Source organism: Heteronotia binoei, chromosome 12, assembly GCF_032191835.1.
Source record: "Heteronotia binoei isolate CCM8104 ecotype False Entrance Well chromosome 12, APGP_CSIRO_Hbin_v1, whole genome shotgun sequence".
Taxonomy (NCBI): Eukaryota; Metazoa; Chordata; class Lepidosauria; order Squamata; family Gekkonidae; genus Heteronotia; species Heteronotia binoei.
Window position 1 is genome coordinate 28,435,427 of NC_083234.1, and position 16,823 is coordinate 28,452,249.

Below are 16,823 nucleotides of genomic sequence, written 5' to 3' on the forward strand. Positions count from 1 at the left end.
GTAGGAAATCCACCTCGACATCAGCATGGAAATCTTGTTTTCAGTGTGTGCAAGAGATATTCTGAGGCGTTCTCAGGCGTGAAATAACTTTGCTCAGCCTGCAAAGAAGAGAGAGGCGTGCTAGCATCTTAAGAGGCAGGGGCATGCCAACAGGCTAAAATGTACTGGATGGAGCATCTAGGGAAATAAGGAAGTGATGTGTGAGGTCTGTTGAAATCTGGAAATTAAACACTCCCAACTGTGATCTTTAACTAGAGCCAAGTTTTTATTGTGTGGTTATTTGTGTGTGGAGTTGTTTGGCTTTCCCTTGTGCAAACACTGTTTTATGTATGAGATTTTTTTTGGGTGGGGGGGGGGGTGCCCTGGGTGAGGAATATAAAGACCCAAGAGCAGAAACAGTTTGCAGACTCTTCTATCCAGTGGGTGGATTCGTGCACCATTGTTTTACAAACAGAGATCAATATGATTGTATGTTTCGCTGGTAAATAGCTTGGCAGATGGTTAATGCTTTGGGTGAGGTGTAGCGCAGGACTTTCTGAGAGTGTCTGAGTGTTTTTGCCCCTCTTTGGACCTCTTTGCAAGAACTGAGCAGCACATGAAACTTCCCAGGAAATGTCAACTCCGCTCACAAAAGTGGCTATAGTAATATAGTTCAGTGGCCAGTGTATATGTTATATTGAATGACTTGGTAGAGTCTTTGGGCTGCCTTTTTTTAGATTTCACAGTAGTTGTGTGAGAAGCCTTTTAGAATATTTCCTGGATGTATTAAACTAATACATTTACAGCTCCCTGCACTCCCTGCCATCATCATCTGGGGGCCTCTTACAGGTGCCATGCCCCAGGATGACTTGTTTAGATGTCACTAGGGGAAGAACCTTTTCAGTTGTGGCCCCTATCCTGCTGAATGCACTCTTGGATGACACCCATGCCCTGCTGGACTTGCTTAGTTTCTGTAGGGCATGCCAAACTGAATTATTTAGCTTGGATGGTAACCACATGTTTGGGCTGTTTTAGTAGTGGTATGGCAATAGCCATGTATTTTAACATTTTTATATTTTAATGTTAATATTTTGTATTTGCTAATTTGCTTTTATCTTGTTTTTGCCTTTTGGTTTTCATTTTATTCATTTTATTTGATTTTGGTTTTAAAAGTTGTAAGTTGCCACAAGACCCTTTGAGTTAATGGTGACTAAAAATCAAATACATAAATAAACATTGAATATAGTATTTTGGCTCCTTGATGTTACAGTTTTCAAACTGTTGGGAAATCCTTAGATGGTGCCTAAGTTCTTAGGGGTGTGCACAAAAATTGGGTGAGGGGATTTTTCCAGATATATTGGACAAGCAGAGGGATTGTTTTCAGTGTAGGGAAAAAAAAACAGTGTTTAAAGGTTAAAAAACCATTTAAGGGTAGGCACCGGGTTTTGCTGGACATTGTGCTGGTACTGCTTGACACTTTGCACATGCAGTGGCTATGCTGGGCTTGGAAACTACCCCCCCCCGGCTTGGATTCATTGAATTGTCATTGCCACAGTGGCACTGGTTCTGCTGGGCACTCTGTTTTTGCACTGGCTGTGATAGGCGTGCATCGCCCCCACACTTTGCTTGGATTTGTTGAGCTGACAGTGTTCAAAGTAGGGTTGCCAACCTCCAGGTGGGGCCTAGAGATCTCCCTGTATTATAATTGAGCTCCGCACTACAAAGATCAGTTCACCTAGAGAAAACAGTCACTGTGGAAGGAAAAATTTAATACCACATACCATGCTGAGGCCCCTCTCTTCCCCAAACCCCACTCTCCTCCAGGTTGGCCCAAAATATCCAGGGGAGGAGAGAAGCCTCCTGTTCCCATTTCTGTCACTATTGAAAGTGAGAATAGGGCACAAAGGCAAAGCAGAGGGGCTTGTGAGGAATTGGGTGGGCCATGGGAAAGAGCTGAGGGGGGTACTTGGACCTCATCACACTCCTGAACATGTTATCAGGATCTGAACAGTGTCCAAATTTCAGAATTGGCCTCCTCCTTATTCGAATAGCTTAGTTTGTGGAAGGCAAATCTGAATTAAAAAAAAATCTGAATCGAGACAAGCAGAGTTCCTTTCCCATCCGTAAATATAAGCAGAGGAAGATCATGCATTAGCAACAGGAGCCAATTGGCTACTTTAAAGGAAACCAGGACCAACAAGAAGGAAGTCACGATGACGCACAGGAGAGGGGAAATAGGCTTCTCCCCCCCCACACACACACCAATACTCCCTCTAAGCTGTGGAGTCTAGTGAGAAGAAATTCTATTTCATAAGCTACTGGCATTAAAGTTGTGAACTACTTCATAAATTAGTTTCTTCTGGGGCCGTTTTTCCTGAGCTAAGAAAAAATGTGTGAGCCAGAGGGTAAAAAACTGTGAGCTAGCTCACACTAACTCGGTTTAGAGGGAACACTGCCAACAACATCCATTTCTTGTTCTTCTGCCTCCACTTCCTTCCTGCACTCGGCTCCACCCCCCAACTCCACTTGCATCCTCCCTGATTCCCTCCTCTTCTTTCTTCGGATGGTAGCACTGCTGCAGTGTTGGGCAACCACAGATGTCATCTGAACTGGCTCTTGAACTAGGCTGGGCCTTGAAGGCAGAAGGCTGAAATGGCTTCTCTGTCCAGAGCTACTAGAGTGGCTGCCTTTGAACTCTGCTGCTTCGACTGTTCCTCTCAGGAGGATGTCTTGCAAGAGGCTGTGTACATTATTGGGCCTCCCGCCCCAGAGAAATGGGCCAGGCAGTCTCAGCCGCTCCACAAAGCCAAAAAAAAAAAAAGCCTCTTTGAGTAAATATTTAGTCTTGCCCCTCTCCCTGATGTTAATGTCTTGAAAGGCGAAACCCAAGCTGGGGAGAGCCTCTCCACTTTTCTTCCCTGGGCTTTCCAGCTGGAGGGTCGCGTCCGGCTTCTGCCCTAGGGAAGGAGCAGCCGCCAACGCATTGCTCCTGCCAGCTGGGATTCCTCGCTCTGACAGCCCTTGAAGTGCAGCGCCTGGCAGGAGGCAGCCGCCTGATTTGAATGCCAAAGAGACTTAGGCTATTAACACCAGAAGCTGTTTGTCTTGTGGGGAGGGGAAGGGCAAGTATTGCAAAGGGGGCATGGAGCAGAATTAGCAGGAGAGTGGGCAAGCTTGGAGCCATCTCATGTATGTGAACAAACAAGGCTCTTCACCTGAAAACCTCAGAGAGGTTCTTGGGTCTGTCCTGGAAGGAGGCCAGCCGGCACCACAACTGATGAAATTTGCCAACAGCTGGGTGGACCAAGATAAGGGAGAAATAGTGTTTGCCTTTCCTGCACGCTTATGGATGCTGCCAGTTTGGTGGCCAAACACCTGGCTAAAGAGGGGATTCTGGATGATTCAGAGGACCACTTCAGAAATCTCCCAATGGCCCAAGTCTACCCTTGAAAGAGCATGGAAAAGTGAAATTGAGGAATAATGAAATCTTAAAAGAACAAAAAAAAAGCTTCTTGGTTTTTACTACCTATTTAACCATCCAGTAGGTCAGGTATAGCTTTGTGCTTATGAGGACTAGAAACTTAACGTCTCACTGTTATATGGATTTTCCTGCTTGGGTAAGTCACCAGTGGATATTCCTGTCAGATAGTGCATTACTATGGAATTTGCTCATGCACAGGGCGACAGACTATGGCAAGGGTCCCCAACATGGTGCCTGAGGGCACAAGGGCACCCATCATCTTTCCTGGCATCCACCAAGCAGAGCTTTTTTTGTAGCAGGAACTCATTTGCATATTAGGCCACACTCCCATGATGTAGCCAATCTTCCAAGAGCTTACAGGGCTGTTAGTACAGGGCCTACTGTAAGCTCCAGGAGGATTGGCTACATCAGGGGTGTGTGGTCTAATATGCAAAGGAGTTCCTGCTACAAAAAAAGCCCTGCTGCCAAGTATTCATACAAAGTGGGTGGGATCAGGTGGCCTTTTGTCCAATTGGGCTTTTGGTTGCTCACTGGAGATCTCATTGGCTATGCAGACAGCTGAGCTACTACAGTGTTGGTTTTATTCTGTTTCTGACTCTTTTTTTCCCAGTATATTTTTAATATTTGCTCCTCTTGTCCACTGCACTTGGGTTTCATCTGTGGTTGTGGTGGGCTGTGCCTCCCACGGTAGCCATTTTGTGCTTATGCCCACCACTTGGTTTCAGAATTCCAAAGATGCTCACAAGCTCAAAAAAGGTTGGGAACCCCGATTTAATTTAATTTTTCGATTTATACCCTGCCCTATCCCACAAGTGGGCTCAGGGCAGCTTACAATATGGGATGGGATACAATATGATCTGTGGGATAAGGAGATTGCAAGTGCTGCAGCCCCTGTGGAGATCTACCACAATAAAGAAGTGTTTCCAGCATCCTCTGCATGGCATTCTTCAGTTGCCTGCCTCCTTCAGTCTATTTTGCATTCCTCAGCAAAATCACTTTTTCCATAATCATAGGTAATCGCGCTGCGACCTTGAAACCTGCACTCTGACATACTTGTAAATTCTTATCATGTTGTCCTACCCTGTCGGCTGGCTCTATAATTATTGCCAATTTCTACCTTGGTCTGCCAGCATTCCCTAGTGCCCAGTTTCTCAATTCAATTGACTTGTCTGCAAGACTATTTTCCCCAGATATATTACAGTAAACGTGTATGTTTTTTTTTCCCCTTCTTCAATTCTGATCTCTCTGCTTCTTTTCTTTTCAAGCATCTGTGTAATTTTTCTTCCTTTTTAAAAATAATCTTCAAAGGTCGTATAGTTTGTCGCTAACAACAGCTCTCCATTTGTTTTTTGCTCTGGTAACTTCTTTCCCCATTGTTTAGTAGGTGGAAGCCATTGTACCCATCTGAATTGCTATGGAGTGTGAGATTCCAGTTGGGTCAGGCATTGAAGCTGATAATCCTCATGCAGCCTGGTCAACTGGGTGCAGATTTTGGAGGTTTGCCCTCTTTGCCTTTCTGGAGCAGCAGGCATTTGCCATGAGATTGTCACCCATATGGAAGGAAGGCAGCAGGGTATAGCCTGATCTCATCAAATCTTGGAAGCTAAGCAGGGTTGGTACTTGGAAGGGAGACTACCAAGGAAGGCTCTGAAGAAGAAGGCTATGGCAAACCACCTCTGCATCTTACTTGCCTTGTTGGGTTTCCATAAATCAGCTGCAACTTGATGGCACTTATGTACATAGTCACCCACTCTCCCTGCATTTTGATTTACGGGTAGCAGAAAGATCTCCTTTTTCTATATAAACTATATAACCATATAAACTGGCCTATACTTACAGATACTAGATCATTCTCATCAGATCTTGGAAGCTAAGCAGTATTGACCTGGTTAGTGTTTGGATGGGAGACCACCAAGGAAGTTCAGGGCCATGACACAGAGGCAGGCAGCAGGAAACAACCCCTGGATGTCTCTTGCCTTGAAAACCCTTTGGGGGTCGCCAGAAGATGGCCATGACTTGATGACACTTTCCACCACCATACTTAGAAGTCGTCTTCTGAAGTCCTGCTGGGGGTGTGCTGCTTTCCCATGTTAGATGGGTGGCAACCAGCGACAGACCCTGTTTTGCTGAGACAAGCAAACAGGGAAAACCTTCCTCAAACATATTCATTTATTAAAATATTAATATTTTACTTTTTCTTTGTAGCTCTAGGTGGCTTATAATTTGATTTGAAAACAACAGCAGTAAAACCCCATTTATATCCCCTGCCTATGAAAACGCCCATTGCTTCAACTCCACTGTGGTACAGTGGATCTAGGAGAAGAAGATGATGATATTGGATTTATATCCCGCCCTACACTCTGAATCTCAGAGTCTCGGAGCAGCTCACAATCTCCTTTACCTTCCTCCCCCACAACAGACACCCTGTGAGGTGGGTGGGGCTGAGAGAGCTCTCACAGAAGCTGCCCTTTCAAGGACAACTCTGCAAGAGCTATGGCTGACCCAAGGCCATTCCAGCAGCTGCAAGTGGAGGAGTGGGGAATCATCCCTGGTTCTCCCAGATAAAAGTCAGCACATTTAACCACTTACACCAAGTTCAGATCCCCCTACCCTGCCATGGAAGCTTGCTGGGTGGCCTTGAGCAAGTTAAACCCTCTCAGCCTAGTCTACCTCACAGGACTGTTGTGAGGATAACATGGAGAAGAGTTCCATCTAGCCTTTTGTGTGTTTGTGTGTGTGACTGTCAGCATTTCTGCTGGCTCTCAAGTAGAGGGTCTTTCCCAGGACTACTCTCCAAGATCCACTTTTGCTTGAAAGGCCAGGGATTGGCTGTTGACTTCTTCATGCAGAAGGTATGTTCTGCAGCTGCTGCCATTTTCTACAGAAAAAAAATCTGTTATATTTTAAGTTAGCATTTCTTTAAGAAACCAAAAACAAATGAAAGACTTGAACAAAGGGAGCCATCCGAAGGAAACTGTCAATCTGTCCTGGCAGGAGGGTCTTGAGTGGCATCATGATGATGGGTCAACCAATCAATAACCCACCCAGTTTATCAGAGTTTAGGTTTTCAGCATTATTGATCTCTTGAAGCCTGAAGATCATCCTTCTCTAATTCCTCATGGGAGGGCCTCAGTTGAGATATAGGCTTTCAGATTCTGGCCAGGGCTAAGGGGTTTCTTATTTCTGCATGTATTATGAATAAAACGTCCAATGAATATTGGATGGAGGCCTCTCCTCTTCCCCAGAAGAAATACCTTGTATTTTTAATATTCAGAACTTGCTGTGGTATTTTAGTCATGACCTCTTTGGGGTATCTTTCTGTAGGATATTTTTTGGGTTGAATATTTCTCCCTTTCATTTTGCTAGACTGTTGCTCAAACATTAAATTTTGCTACGACTTTGCTAGAATAAAGGAATGTTGTCTTGGGGAGGTTGTTGGGAAGGGCTTTTGGTATCATGTATATTGTCCATCTGGCTAACTGCCACTGGAGAAGAGGGCAGGAAGGAATTTTCCCGTAGGCAAGACTTGTGATGGTAACTTTGTTGTTGTGGCTAGGATTTGGGATGTAAGATTGCTAGGATCAAATGTTTAAATGAGATGGTGGGCATGGGAAAGACCACACAGAAAGCTTCTTACCTGCTGGTCTTCTTTTTGAATAAGGGTTCCTGGGATAGTTGAGAGGGATAAATCGCACAACAACTTTGCACACCACAAAGTTCTGCAGAAATCACCAACATCTAGAACAGGGGTGTCAAGCATGCAGCCAGAGGCCGAATCAGGCCCCTGGAGGGTTCCTATCAGCCTCCCGAGCAACTGGCTGTCATCTGCTTCCTTATCCCTCTTTCTTGCTTCCTTCTGCATCTCAGATTGTTTTAGAAGGCCTGCTCAATTGCACAGGAGCTACAGAGCAAAACCTCTAATTTATCCATTGGCTGAGGCTCCTCCCTGGGGAGAAAGCGAGGAGGGAATAGCTTGCTTTGCAAGGCCCTCTCAATTGCACAGCGGAGCTACTGAGCCAAGCCTCTCTTCTATTGGCTGAGGCTCCTCTCCACTCTGGTCCCTTAGGGAAGGAAGGAAAGAGGCAGAGCTTCCTTTGCCCCAGTTCCCTGGATCACACAGGAGAAATCAAAAAGCACCTTTAAGACCGAGTTCTAATGTTTTGAGCATGTTTTAAGTTTTTTTTTTTTTAAAGGAAAATCTTTATTTGTGTTTGTCCTTTATAAAGTTTATATCTCTGCTACCTAATCTTAAATAGGTACACCCATGGCCTGGCCTGACACGACTCAGCTTGATATGGCCCAGCCCCTTCTCATTTATGTCAGATCCATCCCTCATAACAAATGAATTTGACACCCGTGATGTAGAAATCTCTGGCCATGCTGGAGTTTTAATGGGACATACCATCTTTTTCTGCATGACTATGGTGCTATGAAAAGGAGTGGAGGACATGGGTCTCTGTGTCATTGAGTCTCAGGGCTCTGTTGATTTTCTCTTCCGCTAAGTTCTTATTCTTCAGTGGAAGAATTCCAGTCCCACAGACTTCTATGACTCATATTTCTTGATCCAAGTGTAATAAAAGGCAAGCAAGTTTATGCTCTTCTTCTCTGACATTCTTACTTGTAGCCTCTTGAGTTTGTTTCAGAGAAGTTGCATAGAACCTTTCACTTTTGTAAGAGAAGGTAAAGAAAATGTGGACTTTTCTAGGTAAAGGTAGAGGTAGATCCCTGTGCAAGCAACAGCAGTTTCTGACTCGGGGGTGACGTCGCATCTTGATGTTTTCATGGCAGACTTTTTTACGGTGTGGTTTCTTGTTTCTTGGCCACATTGAACTTGCGGTGGGGAATGCTGTTGTGAAGAGAACATACATGCATAGAAAACCCATTGTGATCACAGGGTGGGATGGGAAAGCAACATTTCACTGTGCTCAGACTCTCTAAAATTGAGACCTTTCAGCAAGCCAGCTGTGACTCCATCTCCTTTACATCTTAATTTTTGGTGGGTTTCTGTCTGACCCCCTTATTGAGTTTGTCTTTGCTCTCCTTGTGAATCTTGGGAAAATCCATTGAGGGAGTCTCTTTGACCCTCTAAGGTCAGGTTCATTGACCTGTTGAATGGTACTGGAGAGTTTACTGGGACAAAGTTTGAGGAGGAAGGCATAACAAATTAAATGGAGCTGTCTCTCTGGGTTAGTTTGGACACAAAATTATTAAAGAGGATTGCCAAAGAAAGAATAGCTTGTGTTTGTAGATCCTTACTGATAAATTTACATCTGAAAGACTCTCGTGTGTCTGATCCAAGTCTTCAGTATCTTATTTTAAGATATGGAGCTGATGCATATACAATTTATCTGGTGGAATTTTTAGGCTAGCAAGGACTCCAAAGGAAGCATGATTTTGCTATCTGCAATGGATGGCCAAACTAGTTCCTGATTGCCCCTGGTGAATCTTTTCCCTTTTAAGCAACTATCTGCATTGCTTTAGGGTTGTTCTTTCTCCATTACAAAAGGTACAGTTAATGCACAAAACATGTTATTATGAGACTAGAATGCAAACATCTTACTTTGAGAGAATATATCCAGGCTGATAGGCTGTTTCCAGATCCTGGCCTTGGCCACCTTTTTCTGTTACCCACCACTACACATTGCGGACTCAAACCGATTTCACTGCCACTGAAGTCCTGCAAACTATACAAGACATTCCGTTAGACACCCCAATTCTACCACAGCACTACAGTTCCCAGAAGTCCTTGGGGCAAGCAGTGGCAGTTAGATTTAAATCTGTAGTAGAGATATGCCCTAAAATTAGATAGGAGGCTGAATTGTGAAAGCTGGTTAGCTCTTGCTGCCTGAGAGTTCACTTTATGCATCTGATGAAGTGGGCTCCTATCCACAACAGCTGCTTGTATAGAATATTAGTTTTCAAGGTATGACTAACACTGCAGCTCCTCCAGAATTCTGATCACATTTAAGATATCTCTTTGACCCCCCCCCCCCATTGGTGCCCCCCGAAGTGCATCCTTCCCCGAAGATAGGGCAAGAGGTTCTCTATTTTCTTCGGTGCTTGGAAGCCGAGGTGGAATCAGGTGGCCGACAATACCCTGTGCTCTGTCTAAGGTGCTGAAAAAGTCTTGGGGCGGTTCCCAGAGGCTTTTGCCAATGATTAAAAGGATTAATTCTGCCTGATTCTTTACTTTCTGCATTTATATAGCTGCCTGGAGCCTCATTTGTCTTATTGGAGGCGGCCGCTTATGAAGTTCATTTTTATGCACAGACAACCCAGGGGAGGTGCTGGGGACTCATCACAGACAGGCCTGAAATTAAGAACGGTCCCTTTCCTGAGTCCAAATGCCACTGCTTGGCTGTGATATAGCTAGATGTGGAGAAAATTCAGGTGTTGTACTACTCTGGAGACTGGATAAAGTTTGTTATATGAGCAGATATTGGCAAGTCTCAGCCCATAGGCCTTTAATGCTGCTGCTTTAAGGCCCACTTTTTAGGGGATTATTTCTGCACAGATACAAATCTGAGAGCAGTACCCAATATATGTATTAGATACAAAGCAACATAGGTATAGATTGCAGCTTCCCTCTTTAAAATGCATAAGAGTAGGCACCAAGAAAGGTGTGAACCTCTTGCTTTCGGGTATTTTAAAGGGGGACTCTGTAACTGATGTGCATGTGTCCATCCTCCAAGGTGGTCAGAGACCTCAATCATGGTCCCCCTTTCAGTTTAATCCTTGCAGTGATGGGGTGAGGCTGGGAAAGAGTTCTCCCCCCACCCCTGCCAAGAGCTATATGGTGGAATTAGATTTGAGTCCAGATCCCCCAGGTTCCAGCTTTGCATTCTAACCATGGCACTACATTGATTTTTCTGCTACAAGATGTCTCTTTAAAATGACTTTTAAAATCTTTGCTCAAGAAATGCCTGGTTTTGTCACTCTCTGTTAAGACTGTTCAGTGGCATTTCATACAGATAACTGCCTTTTAAGGAGGAGTGTTTTTTTTTTTAATGGCTGCTATTGCTAAGTGGCCAGCACCTTTCTTCTTGAGTTGCAAACGTTGGGAGAGGATGCACATCTGCCTCCATGCCTTATTTCTACCATAAACTCAATGTAACTACCTTTGATCCTGGCTCTCATCTTTGGACGATTTGTTTATTTTGTTCGACTTATGTCCTGCCCTTCCCTTGAAGCAGGCTCAGGGCAGGTTCCAACAGAAGGTCAAACTGGGGCTTGTTTTGTAGAAAAAGCCCATCAGGAATTCATTTGCATATTAAGCCACATCCCCTGGCGTCGCCATTGTTTCACACAGGGCTTTTTTGTGGAACTGGGTTTAACCAGAACTGGTTAAACGATTAAAAACAAGATTAAAATTACAGTATAAAACAGCTAAAATACAGACTTTAAAAAAAACCTCTTCCTCAACAGTCATGACCAATTGGTCCAGAGGTCCATCAGATCTCAAAATCACCAGAGGAGGGGGGGCCTAATAAATGTTGACATTGCCTCAGTAAAGTCTGGAAGAATAACTTTGCAGAGGATCCCTTGTGGCCTGATGAAAGTGTAGCGCTTGTGGCTCCTTCCCGAAGCAGTAGTCTCCAGAGTGTCTGTGGATGTTGTACAGGCTTCTGACTCTTTTCACATGTCAAATTGTGTTGAGTCTTAACAGTAGCTTTTCTGGAACAATATAAGGTAAGATAGGATGGCAGCTCTTTGTAGAACTTTCAGGGACCACTCTCCAAAGTGCTTCAGTAGGGCTTCCAGATGCATCAGCAACTTAATGCCAGTTGCTGGAGGGTATTTATGGGGTCCAGACTTTTTCCATTATGACCTTTTGGTGGACCTCATCAATATCTGACTAGCTACTATGGAAAACAGGATATTGGGATAGCAGTACAATGGTTACAAGTTACACCCTTCTAGAAGCCCTGGAAGAGTGTTCAGGATTGCACCATAAATCCAGCTTTTAACATAAACCAGCCTGACGTTTCCTAGTGGTCTTAGCCTAGCAGTGTTTCATGGAGAGCACTGGAGCACTGATGTACTTTAATAAGGTCAATACCCATCCTCCTTCATCACAACTTCTCTTCACTTGCCATCTTAACCTGCTTGTGGCTTCTGCTAATATGTTTCTATAACCTTTCTTCCTTGCCCTTTTTTGTATTGCAGGCTCCCGCCCTCGCCTTGAAGACTCTTCTCCGCGGATCGTAGAGCACCCTTCTGACCTCATTGTGTCCAAAGGGGAGCCGGCAACGTTGAACTGCAAAGCGGAGGGACGGCCCACTCCGATCATTGAGTGGTACAAGGATGGGGAGCGAGTCGAAACGGACCGAGAGGACCCTCGGTCCCACCGCATGTTGTTGCCGAGCGGCTCTCTTTTCTTTCTGCGCATTGTGCATGGAAGAAGGAGCAAACCCGATGAAGGAGTGTACGTGTGTGTAGCCAGGAACTACCTGGGTGAGGCAGTCAGCAGGAATGCATCGCTGGAAGTAGCCAGTAAGTAGAACTCTGGTCACTTTGAGAAAACTTCTGTTGGACTTAAGTGATATCCCACAAAGCAATATGCATCCTACTCACTGCTGTTGGGAAAAGATAGAAACCCAATATGGGCAAGAGGCAAAGGTATTGATGCCAATATTGACTGATTTAACTAAAAATATATAAACCAAGTCCAGTCTTTCAGAGTCGCTTACAAATCCCAGTATAAATTAGAATCAGCCAATAATCTCCATGCATACAAAAAGAGTACAGACTGAAAATACCAGGTTAAATAAGTTTTTACCTAAGAATAGAAACTTAACAAGTTTTGCACTAGTCAAATAAATGGGGTGAGACTTTGCATACCTGTTCTTCCTTCTTGTGACTGCTCCTCTCACCTCTGGTAACAGGGGGAGACAGAGCAGAGCTTGGAACAAAGCTGTTAATTGGCTGTTAATAGATATATACGGGCAGGGGCAAGCCTTTGGGTATCCTGATCCCAAGCTATGTAAGGCACTAAAGGACTTTGAATTGGACTCAGAACTAGAAGGGAACAGGCAGCCAGTGCAGTTGACATAATACCATCTCTGCAATTAATGCCAGTTGGCAATCTGGCTGCTAGATTTTGCACTTTTTGAAGCTTCTGGACCAGTTTCAAAGGCAGCTCCACACAGAGAGCTCTTGAGTGGTTTAGCTCTTCGTCTTCTGTTCCAGCTGGTAGGCTAGTAAGCTGCTGTTTGCAGCAAAGAAGGAAAAGAGTGACTCCACTTGCAAGTTGTGCCTTTGATTTGTACCCTGATGAAGAGCAAATCTTTGTAAGAATCAGTAAGCCACAAATACATGAAAGTGCTGGCCCTGACCTGGATCACCCAGGCAAGCCTGATCTCGACAGATCTCAGAAGCTAAGCAGGGTCAAATTCAACTCCGCCAAGTACCTGGATGGGAGATCTCCTCGAGTACTGGAGCCAGGAGGTGGGGGCAGGCTTTATTCAGTACCTCTCCGAATATCCTCCAGGTCGCAGTATGGATCAGCCACCAGAGGTTGCCATGACTTCCAGTTACATGCACATACATACACACAAATACAAATAATAAAAAAAAGACACGAAACTGCCTTATACTAAATCAGACCCTTGGTCCATCCAAATCAGTATTGTCTACTCAAACTGGTAACAGCTATCCAGGGTCTCAGGCAAAGGTCTGTCATAGCACCTACTGCCAGATATTTTAAGTGTAAATATGGGGAATTGAACCTGGAACCTTCTGCATCCTAAGAATATGCTTTACCACTGAGCCACAGCCCCGCCAAGTCTGCTGAATTTGTTGGATTTCTGCCTTTTCCATTTTTTACTGTGTTGCTGCTGTGGTGTGTTTTGTTTCATTGTTGGTGGGCAACTCTGTGTGCATGCATGTGTGTGTTTTGGGGAGGGTGATAAAGGGTCCCTTGCATGCATTCCTGAGACTAAATACGGTATGGACCTGATCTTGCAAGACCAGTCTACTGCTTGGTTATTTATACTTCTGCTAAAGAGTGCTGACATCACAGAAGCCTTGGAGAGGAGGAATTTTGTTGTTTAAGTAACAAACGTTCCATGTATAATTTAGTTTAATAGTGCGTGTTCTTGGGATCCAGTCTGTGGCAAGCATTTCCAAAGCAATTTCAAAGAACATATTTATTAAAGCTGAGCCAACTTGGAGTAAATCTTCCTCAAAAACTCTGGACAATGCAAAGCAAACTTTCCCTTTCCCTTTGTTTACAGAGGGGGAAGGGGCTTGGAAGGGGCCAAAGCATCTGTATTTTCCTGCAGTGGTAACCCTCCTGTCCTGATTATGTGGTGTTTGTGGTGTCATTGCCCAGGTCACCATTCCTAGCTCCTCTTTGCGGACTTTGTTCTGGTATGATTGGCAGGGTCGTGATAGGGACAGAACTCTGAATGAATCACTTATTTGGCTGTCAATGAGTTGAATCTGGAAAAAAATAGGCAAGAAATTTTTGTGTAAGAAAAGAAATGGACGGACACAGAACATACAGTAAAATAAAGCATGCACGCAATGCTAAACAGTTTTAATTTCTCCATTCAAGCTGGTTATAATCTGGCTACAGAATGTCTGGTCATACATGACCTCCTTCTTCTCAGCTCTGTCTAGTCCCATACAGCCATTTCAACCAGTCATGTGATGCTATCCTAAACCATTGTCTTTCAAGTTCAGTGTTGTCTGCTGGGATTGACAGCAGGTCTCCAAGATGTCAGGTAGAGGTCTTTTGCATCACCTACTATTGAATCCTCAGTGTGTGTGCATTCATGTGTGTGCGTATATATGCCTGGAAGTCATAGCAACTTCTGGTGACCCCTACTGGAGCATGGAGGATGTTCAGAGAAGTGGCTTGATACAGTCTGCCTCTGCCTCCAGTCCTGGTATTCCAAGGAGGTCTCCCATCCAAGTACATGCCAGGGTCAGCCCTGCTCAGCTCCTGAGACCTGACAAGATAGCGCTTGCCTTGGCTATCCAGGTCAGGGTCTGAATCCTTTTTTTTTAAACTGGAGATGCTGGGGCTTGAACATGGAACCTTCTGCATGCAAAGCAAGTGCTCTAACCGCTTAGCCACTTGCCCCTCTCCAAACAATGGCATGGCAACCTATTTTGTTCAGCAGCTAGCCCAGTTCTTTGACTGAGATGCTGGCATTGCTGTTGGGTTCTGCTTGCTCCCCTGTGCCTTGCCAAGTACAACCCTTGTTTCCTTTTCTAGTGTGCTGTTGGCATCCCAGCATATTCCCTGCTAGATGTTATAGGAGTTTTCACACTCAGGTTAAATGGATTGCCTGCCCCTCAACTAATACCATACTATGTCATGTATTATTTCTTTACACACACATATGCCCATCAATTCATTTCACTAGGCAAGCAGGCATGGTTCTTCCCCTCCAGCTACCATTTTCCTGACACCTTCTGGTCATGACAGCATCAGGTGGAAGAACCTCTCTGCAGATCCACTTGGCTGTGCCATGGTCACCATTTTCCTTCCAAGGCTATCTCCTGTTCCTGCAAACCACCATATAATTATGTAACCCATGAGATCTACCGTAGTTCCAGGAAAATGTCATTGAGGGCCAGCAGGTCTCAGACCGAGTGCATTGGCTTGTTTGCTCTCAGTGGCTTTGTTGTGGAGCCCAGTTTCATTGGCTATACGATTATATCTCTGTTTCCAGTGAAAGAATCACATGGGGTAGAGAGCTATGGCTCACTGGCAGAGCATCTCCATTGCATGCAGGTCCCAGGTTCAATCCTCGGCATTTTCAGTTAAAAGGATTGTGTAGTCGGTGATATGAAGGACCTGTGCCTGAGACCTTGGAGAGCTGCTGCCATTCAGATTCAACAATACTACTCAGGACAGACCAGTGGTCAGACTAAATAGATGGAAATATTGTGTGCTCCACAAAGAGGAGATTGATTTTAAAAATGATACCAGTGCATAAGGTAGTTGGGGATACCAACAGAAGACCTACTGGAGATTTTTGGGCATTCCTCTCCTGAGTTACAATTATAACAAAACCAGTCTGCAAATGAACTTTTGGTACAGCCTTAGTATGTACTCACTTTCATGTGTTTTTATATGGGATTTCCAGTGGTCTTCCTTCCAGGGCACTGTTGGCTGTATATCTGGTTAGCTTCAGCAGTGCTACAGCATCAGGTATCCCAAGACCAGGTCTCCAGCACCTTGGAGGAACTTTACATAGCCCAAGCGTATGTTTGGAGATTAGTGCTCTTTCTGTCACAAATTCGAAGGGACAAAAAAATAATAATAATTACCTAATTCAGCCTCATGCTCAAGGAAAGACCTTGTCCTTGGGAGGCTTATATGGATAAGCAAACATCCTCCAGGGAAACGACATTATAAGCTGATTTGGAACCCTGCTGTGGGGAAAATAGTGGATTATAAATCATCTCTACAAGTGAGAAAAGTATATAATGTGCCACACTTCTTCTGGGTTCTCAGTGTACTTCATATATGTGATTGAGGAAGTTTAGCTGTGGTTTGGCATGAGGTCTGTGGTTTGGTGTGTCATTGAGGGTGCTCTGTTCAGGCGCTGGTTTGATTGAAATATTTATGGCCTGTTTACAAGCAGAAGTTCTTGAAGCAGATTTCAACATATTTAAATTGCCATAAATCAAGCAGTCAATAGTACAACCTATCACACAACCCATCAAAAGATAAAAAATAGCTGCAAAACCGATCAAGCCATCCATTGGTTTGCAATCTGATCAGCCCAATCCCAAGTATTTTTTTTATCAGTGCTCAGGTGCCAAACAAGATGTTGAGAGAGCTGTGGACAGAGTGTTGTGTGTGTGTGCAGGGTGGGGGGGTGGGGGGAAGGCTCATTCATATAGGGCAGGAGTGGCCGAACTTGCTTAATGTAAGAGCCGCATAGAATAAATGTTAGGTATATGAGAGCCACAAGAGATGAACATTGAAGGAAGGAAGGAAGAACAGATGGGGGAGGAAGGGAAAGGTAGAAAGAAAGCAAGGGGAGAGAGGAGGGAGCGAAAGGTCATCTGTTTCCTTCTCCCTCTCTCTTGCTTCCTTCTGCATAACAGCTTGTTTTGCAAGGCTTGCTCAATCAGACAGGCGCTACAAAGCAAAGGCTATTTTCTCCTTTGGCTGAGGTTCCTCCTTTAGGGAGGAAGGTGGAAGGGAGAGCTTGCTTTGCCAGGCTCTCTCAATTGCACCGCAGAGCTACTGAGCCAAACCTCTCTTCCTTCCATTGGCTGAGGCACCTCTCCCTTCTTGTCCCCTGGGGAAGGAAAAAAAGAACCAGAGCTTCCTTTGCTCAGCTCCCTAGATCCCATGGGAGAAATACAAAGAAAGCACCTTAAAGACCAACGAGTG

General features: G+C 44.6%; 1 protein-coding gene across 6 annotated transcripts in view; it reads left to right on the top strand.

The window, feature by feature from the left end:
- Window positions 1–16,823, top strand: part of ROBO3 (roundabout guidance receptor 3) — a 266,531-nt gene that overhangs the window by 42,616 nt on the left and 207,092 nt on the right. For all 6 annotated transcript variants that reach the window (XM_060251800.1, XM_060251802.1, XM_060251796.1 and 3 more), the window contains exon 2: window positions 11,627–11,953. In XM_060251800.1, the coding sequence (XP_060107783.1) occupies window positions 11,627–11,953 (327 nt within the window). The remainder of the gene's footprint in view (window positions 1–11,626; window positions 11,954–16,823) is intronic.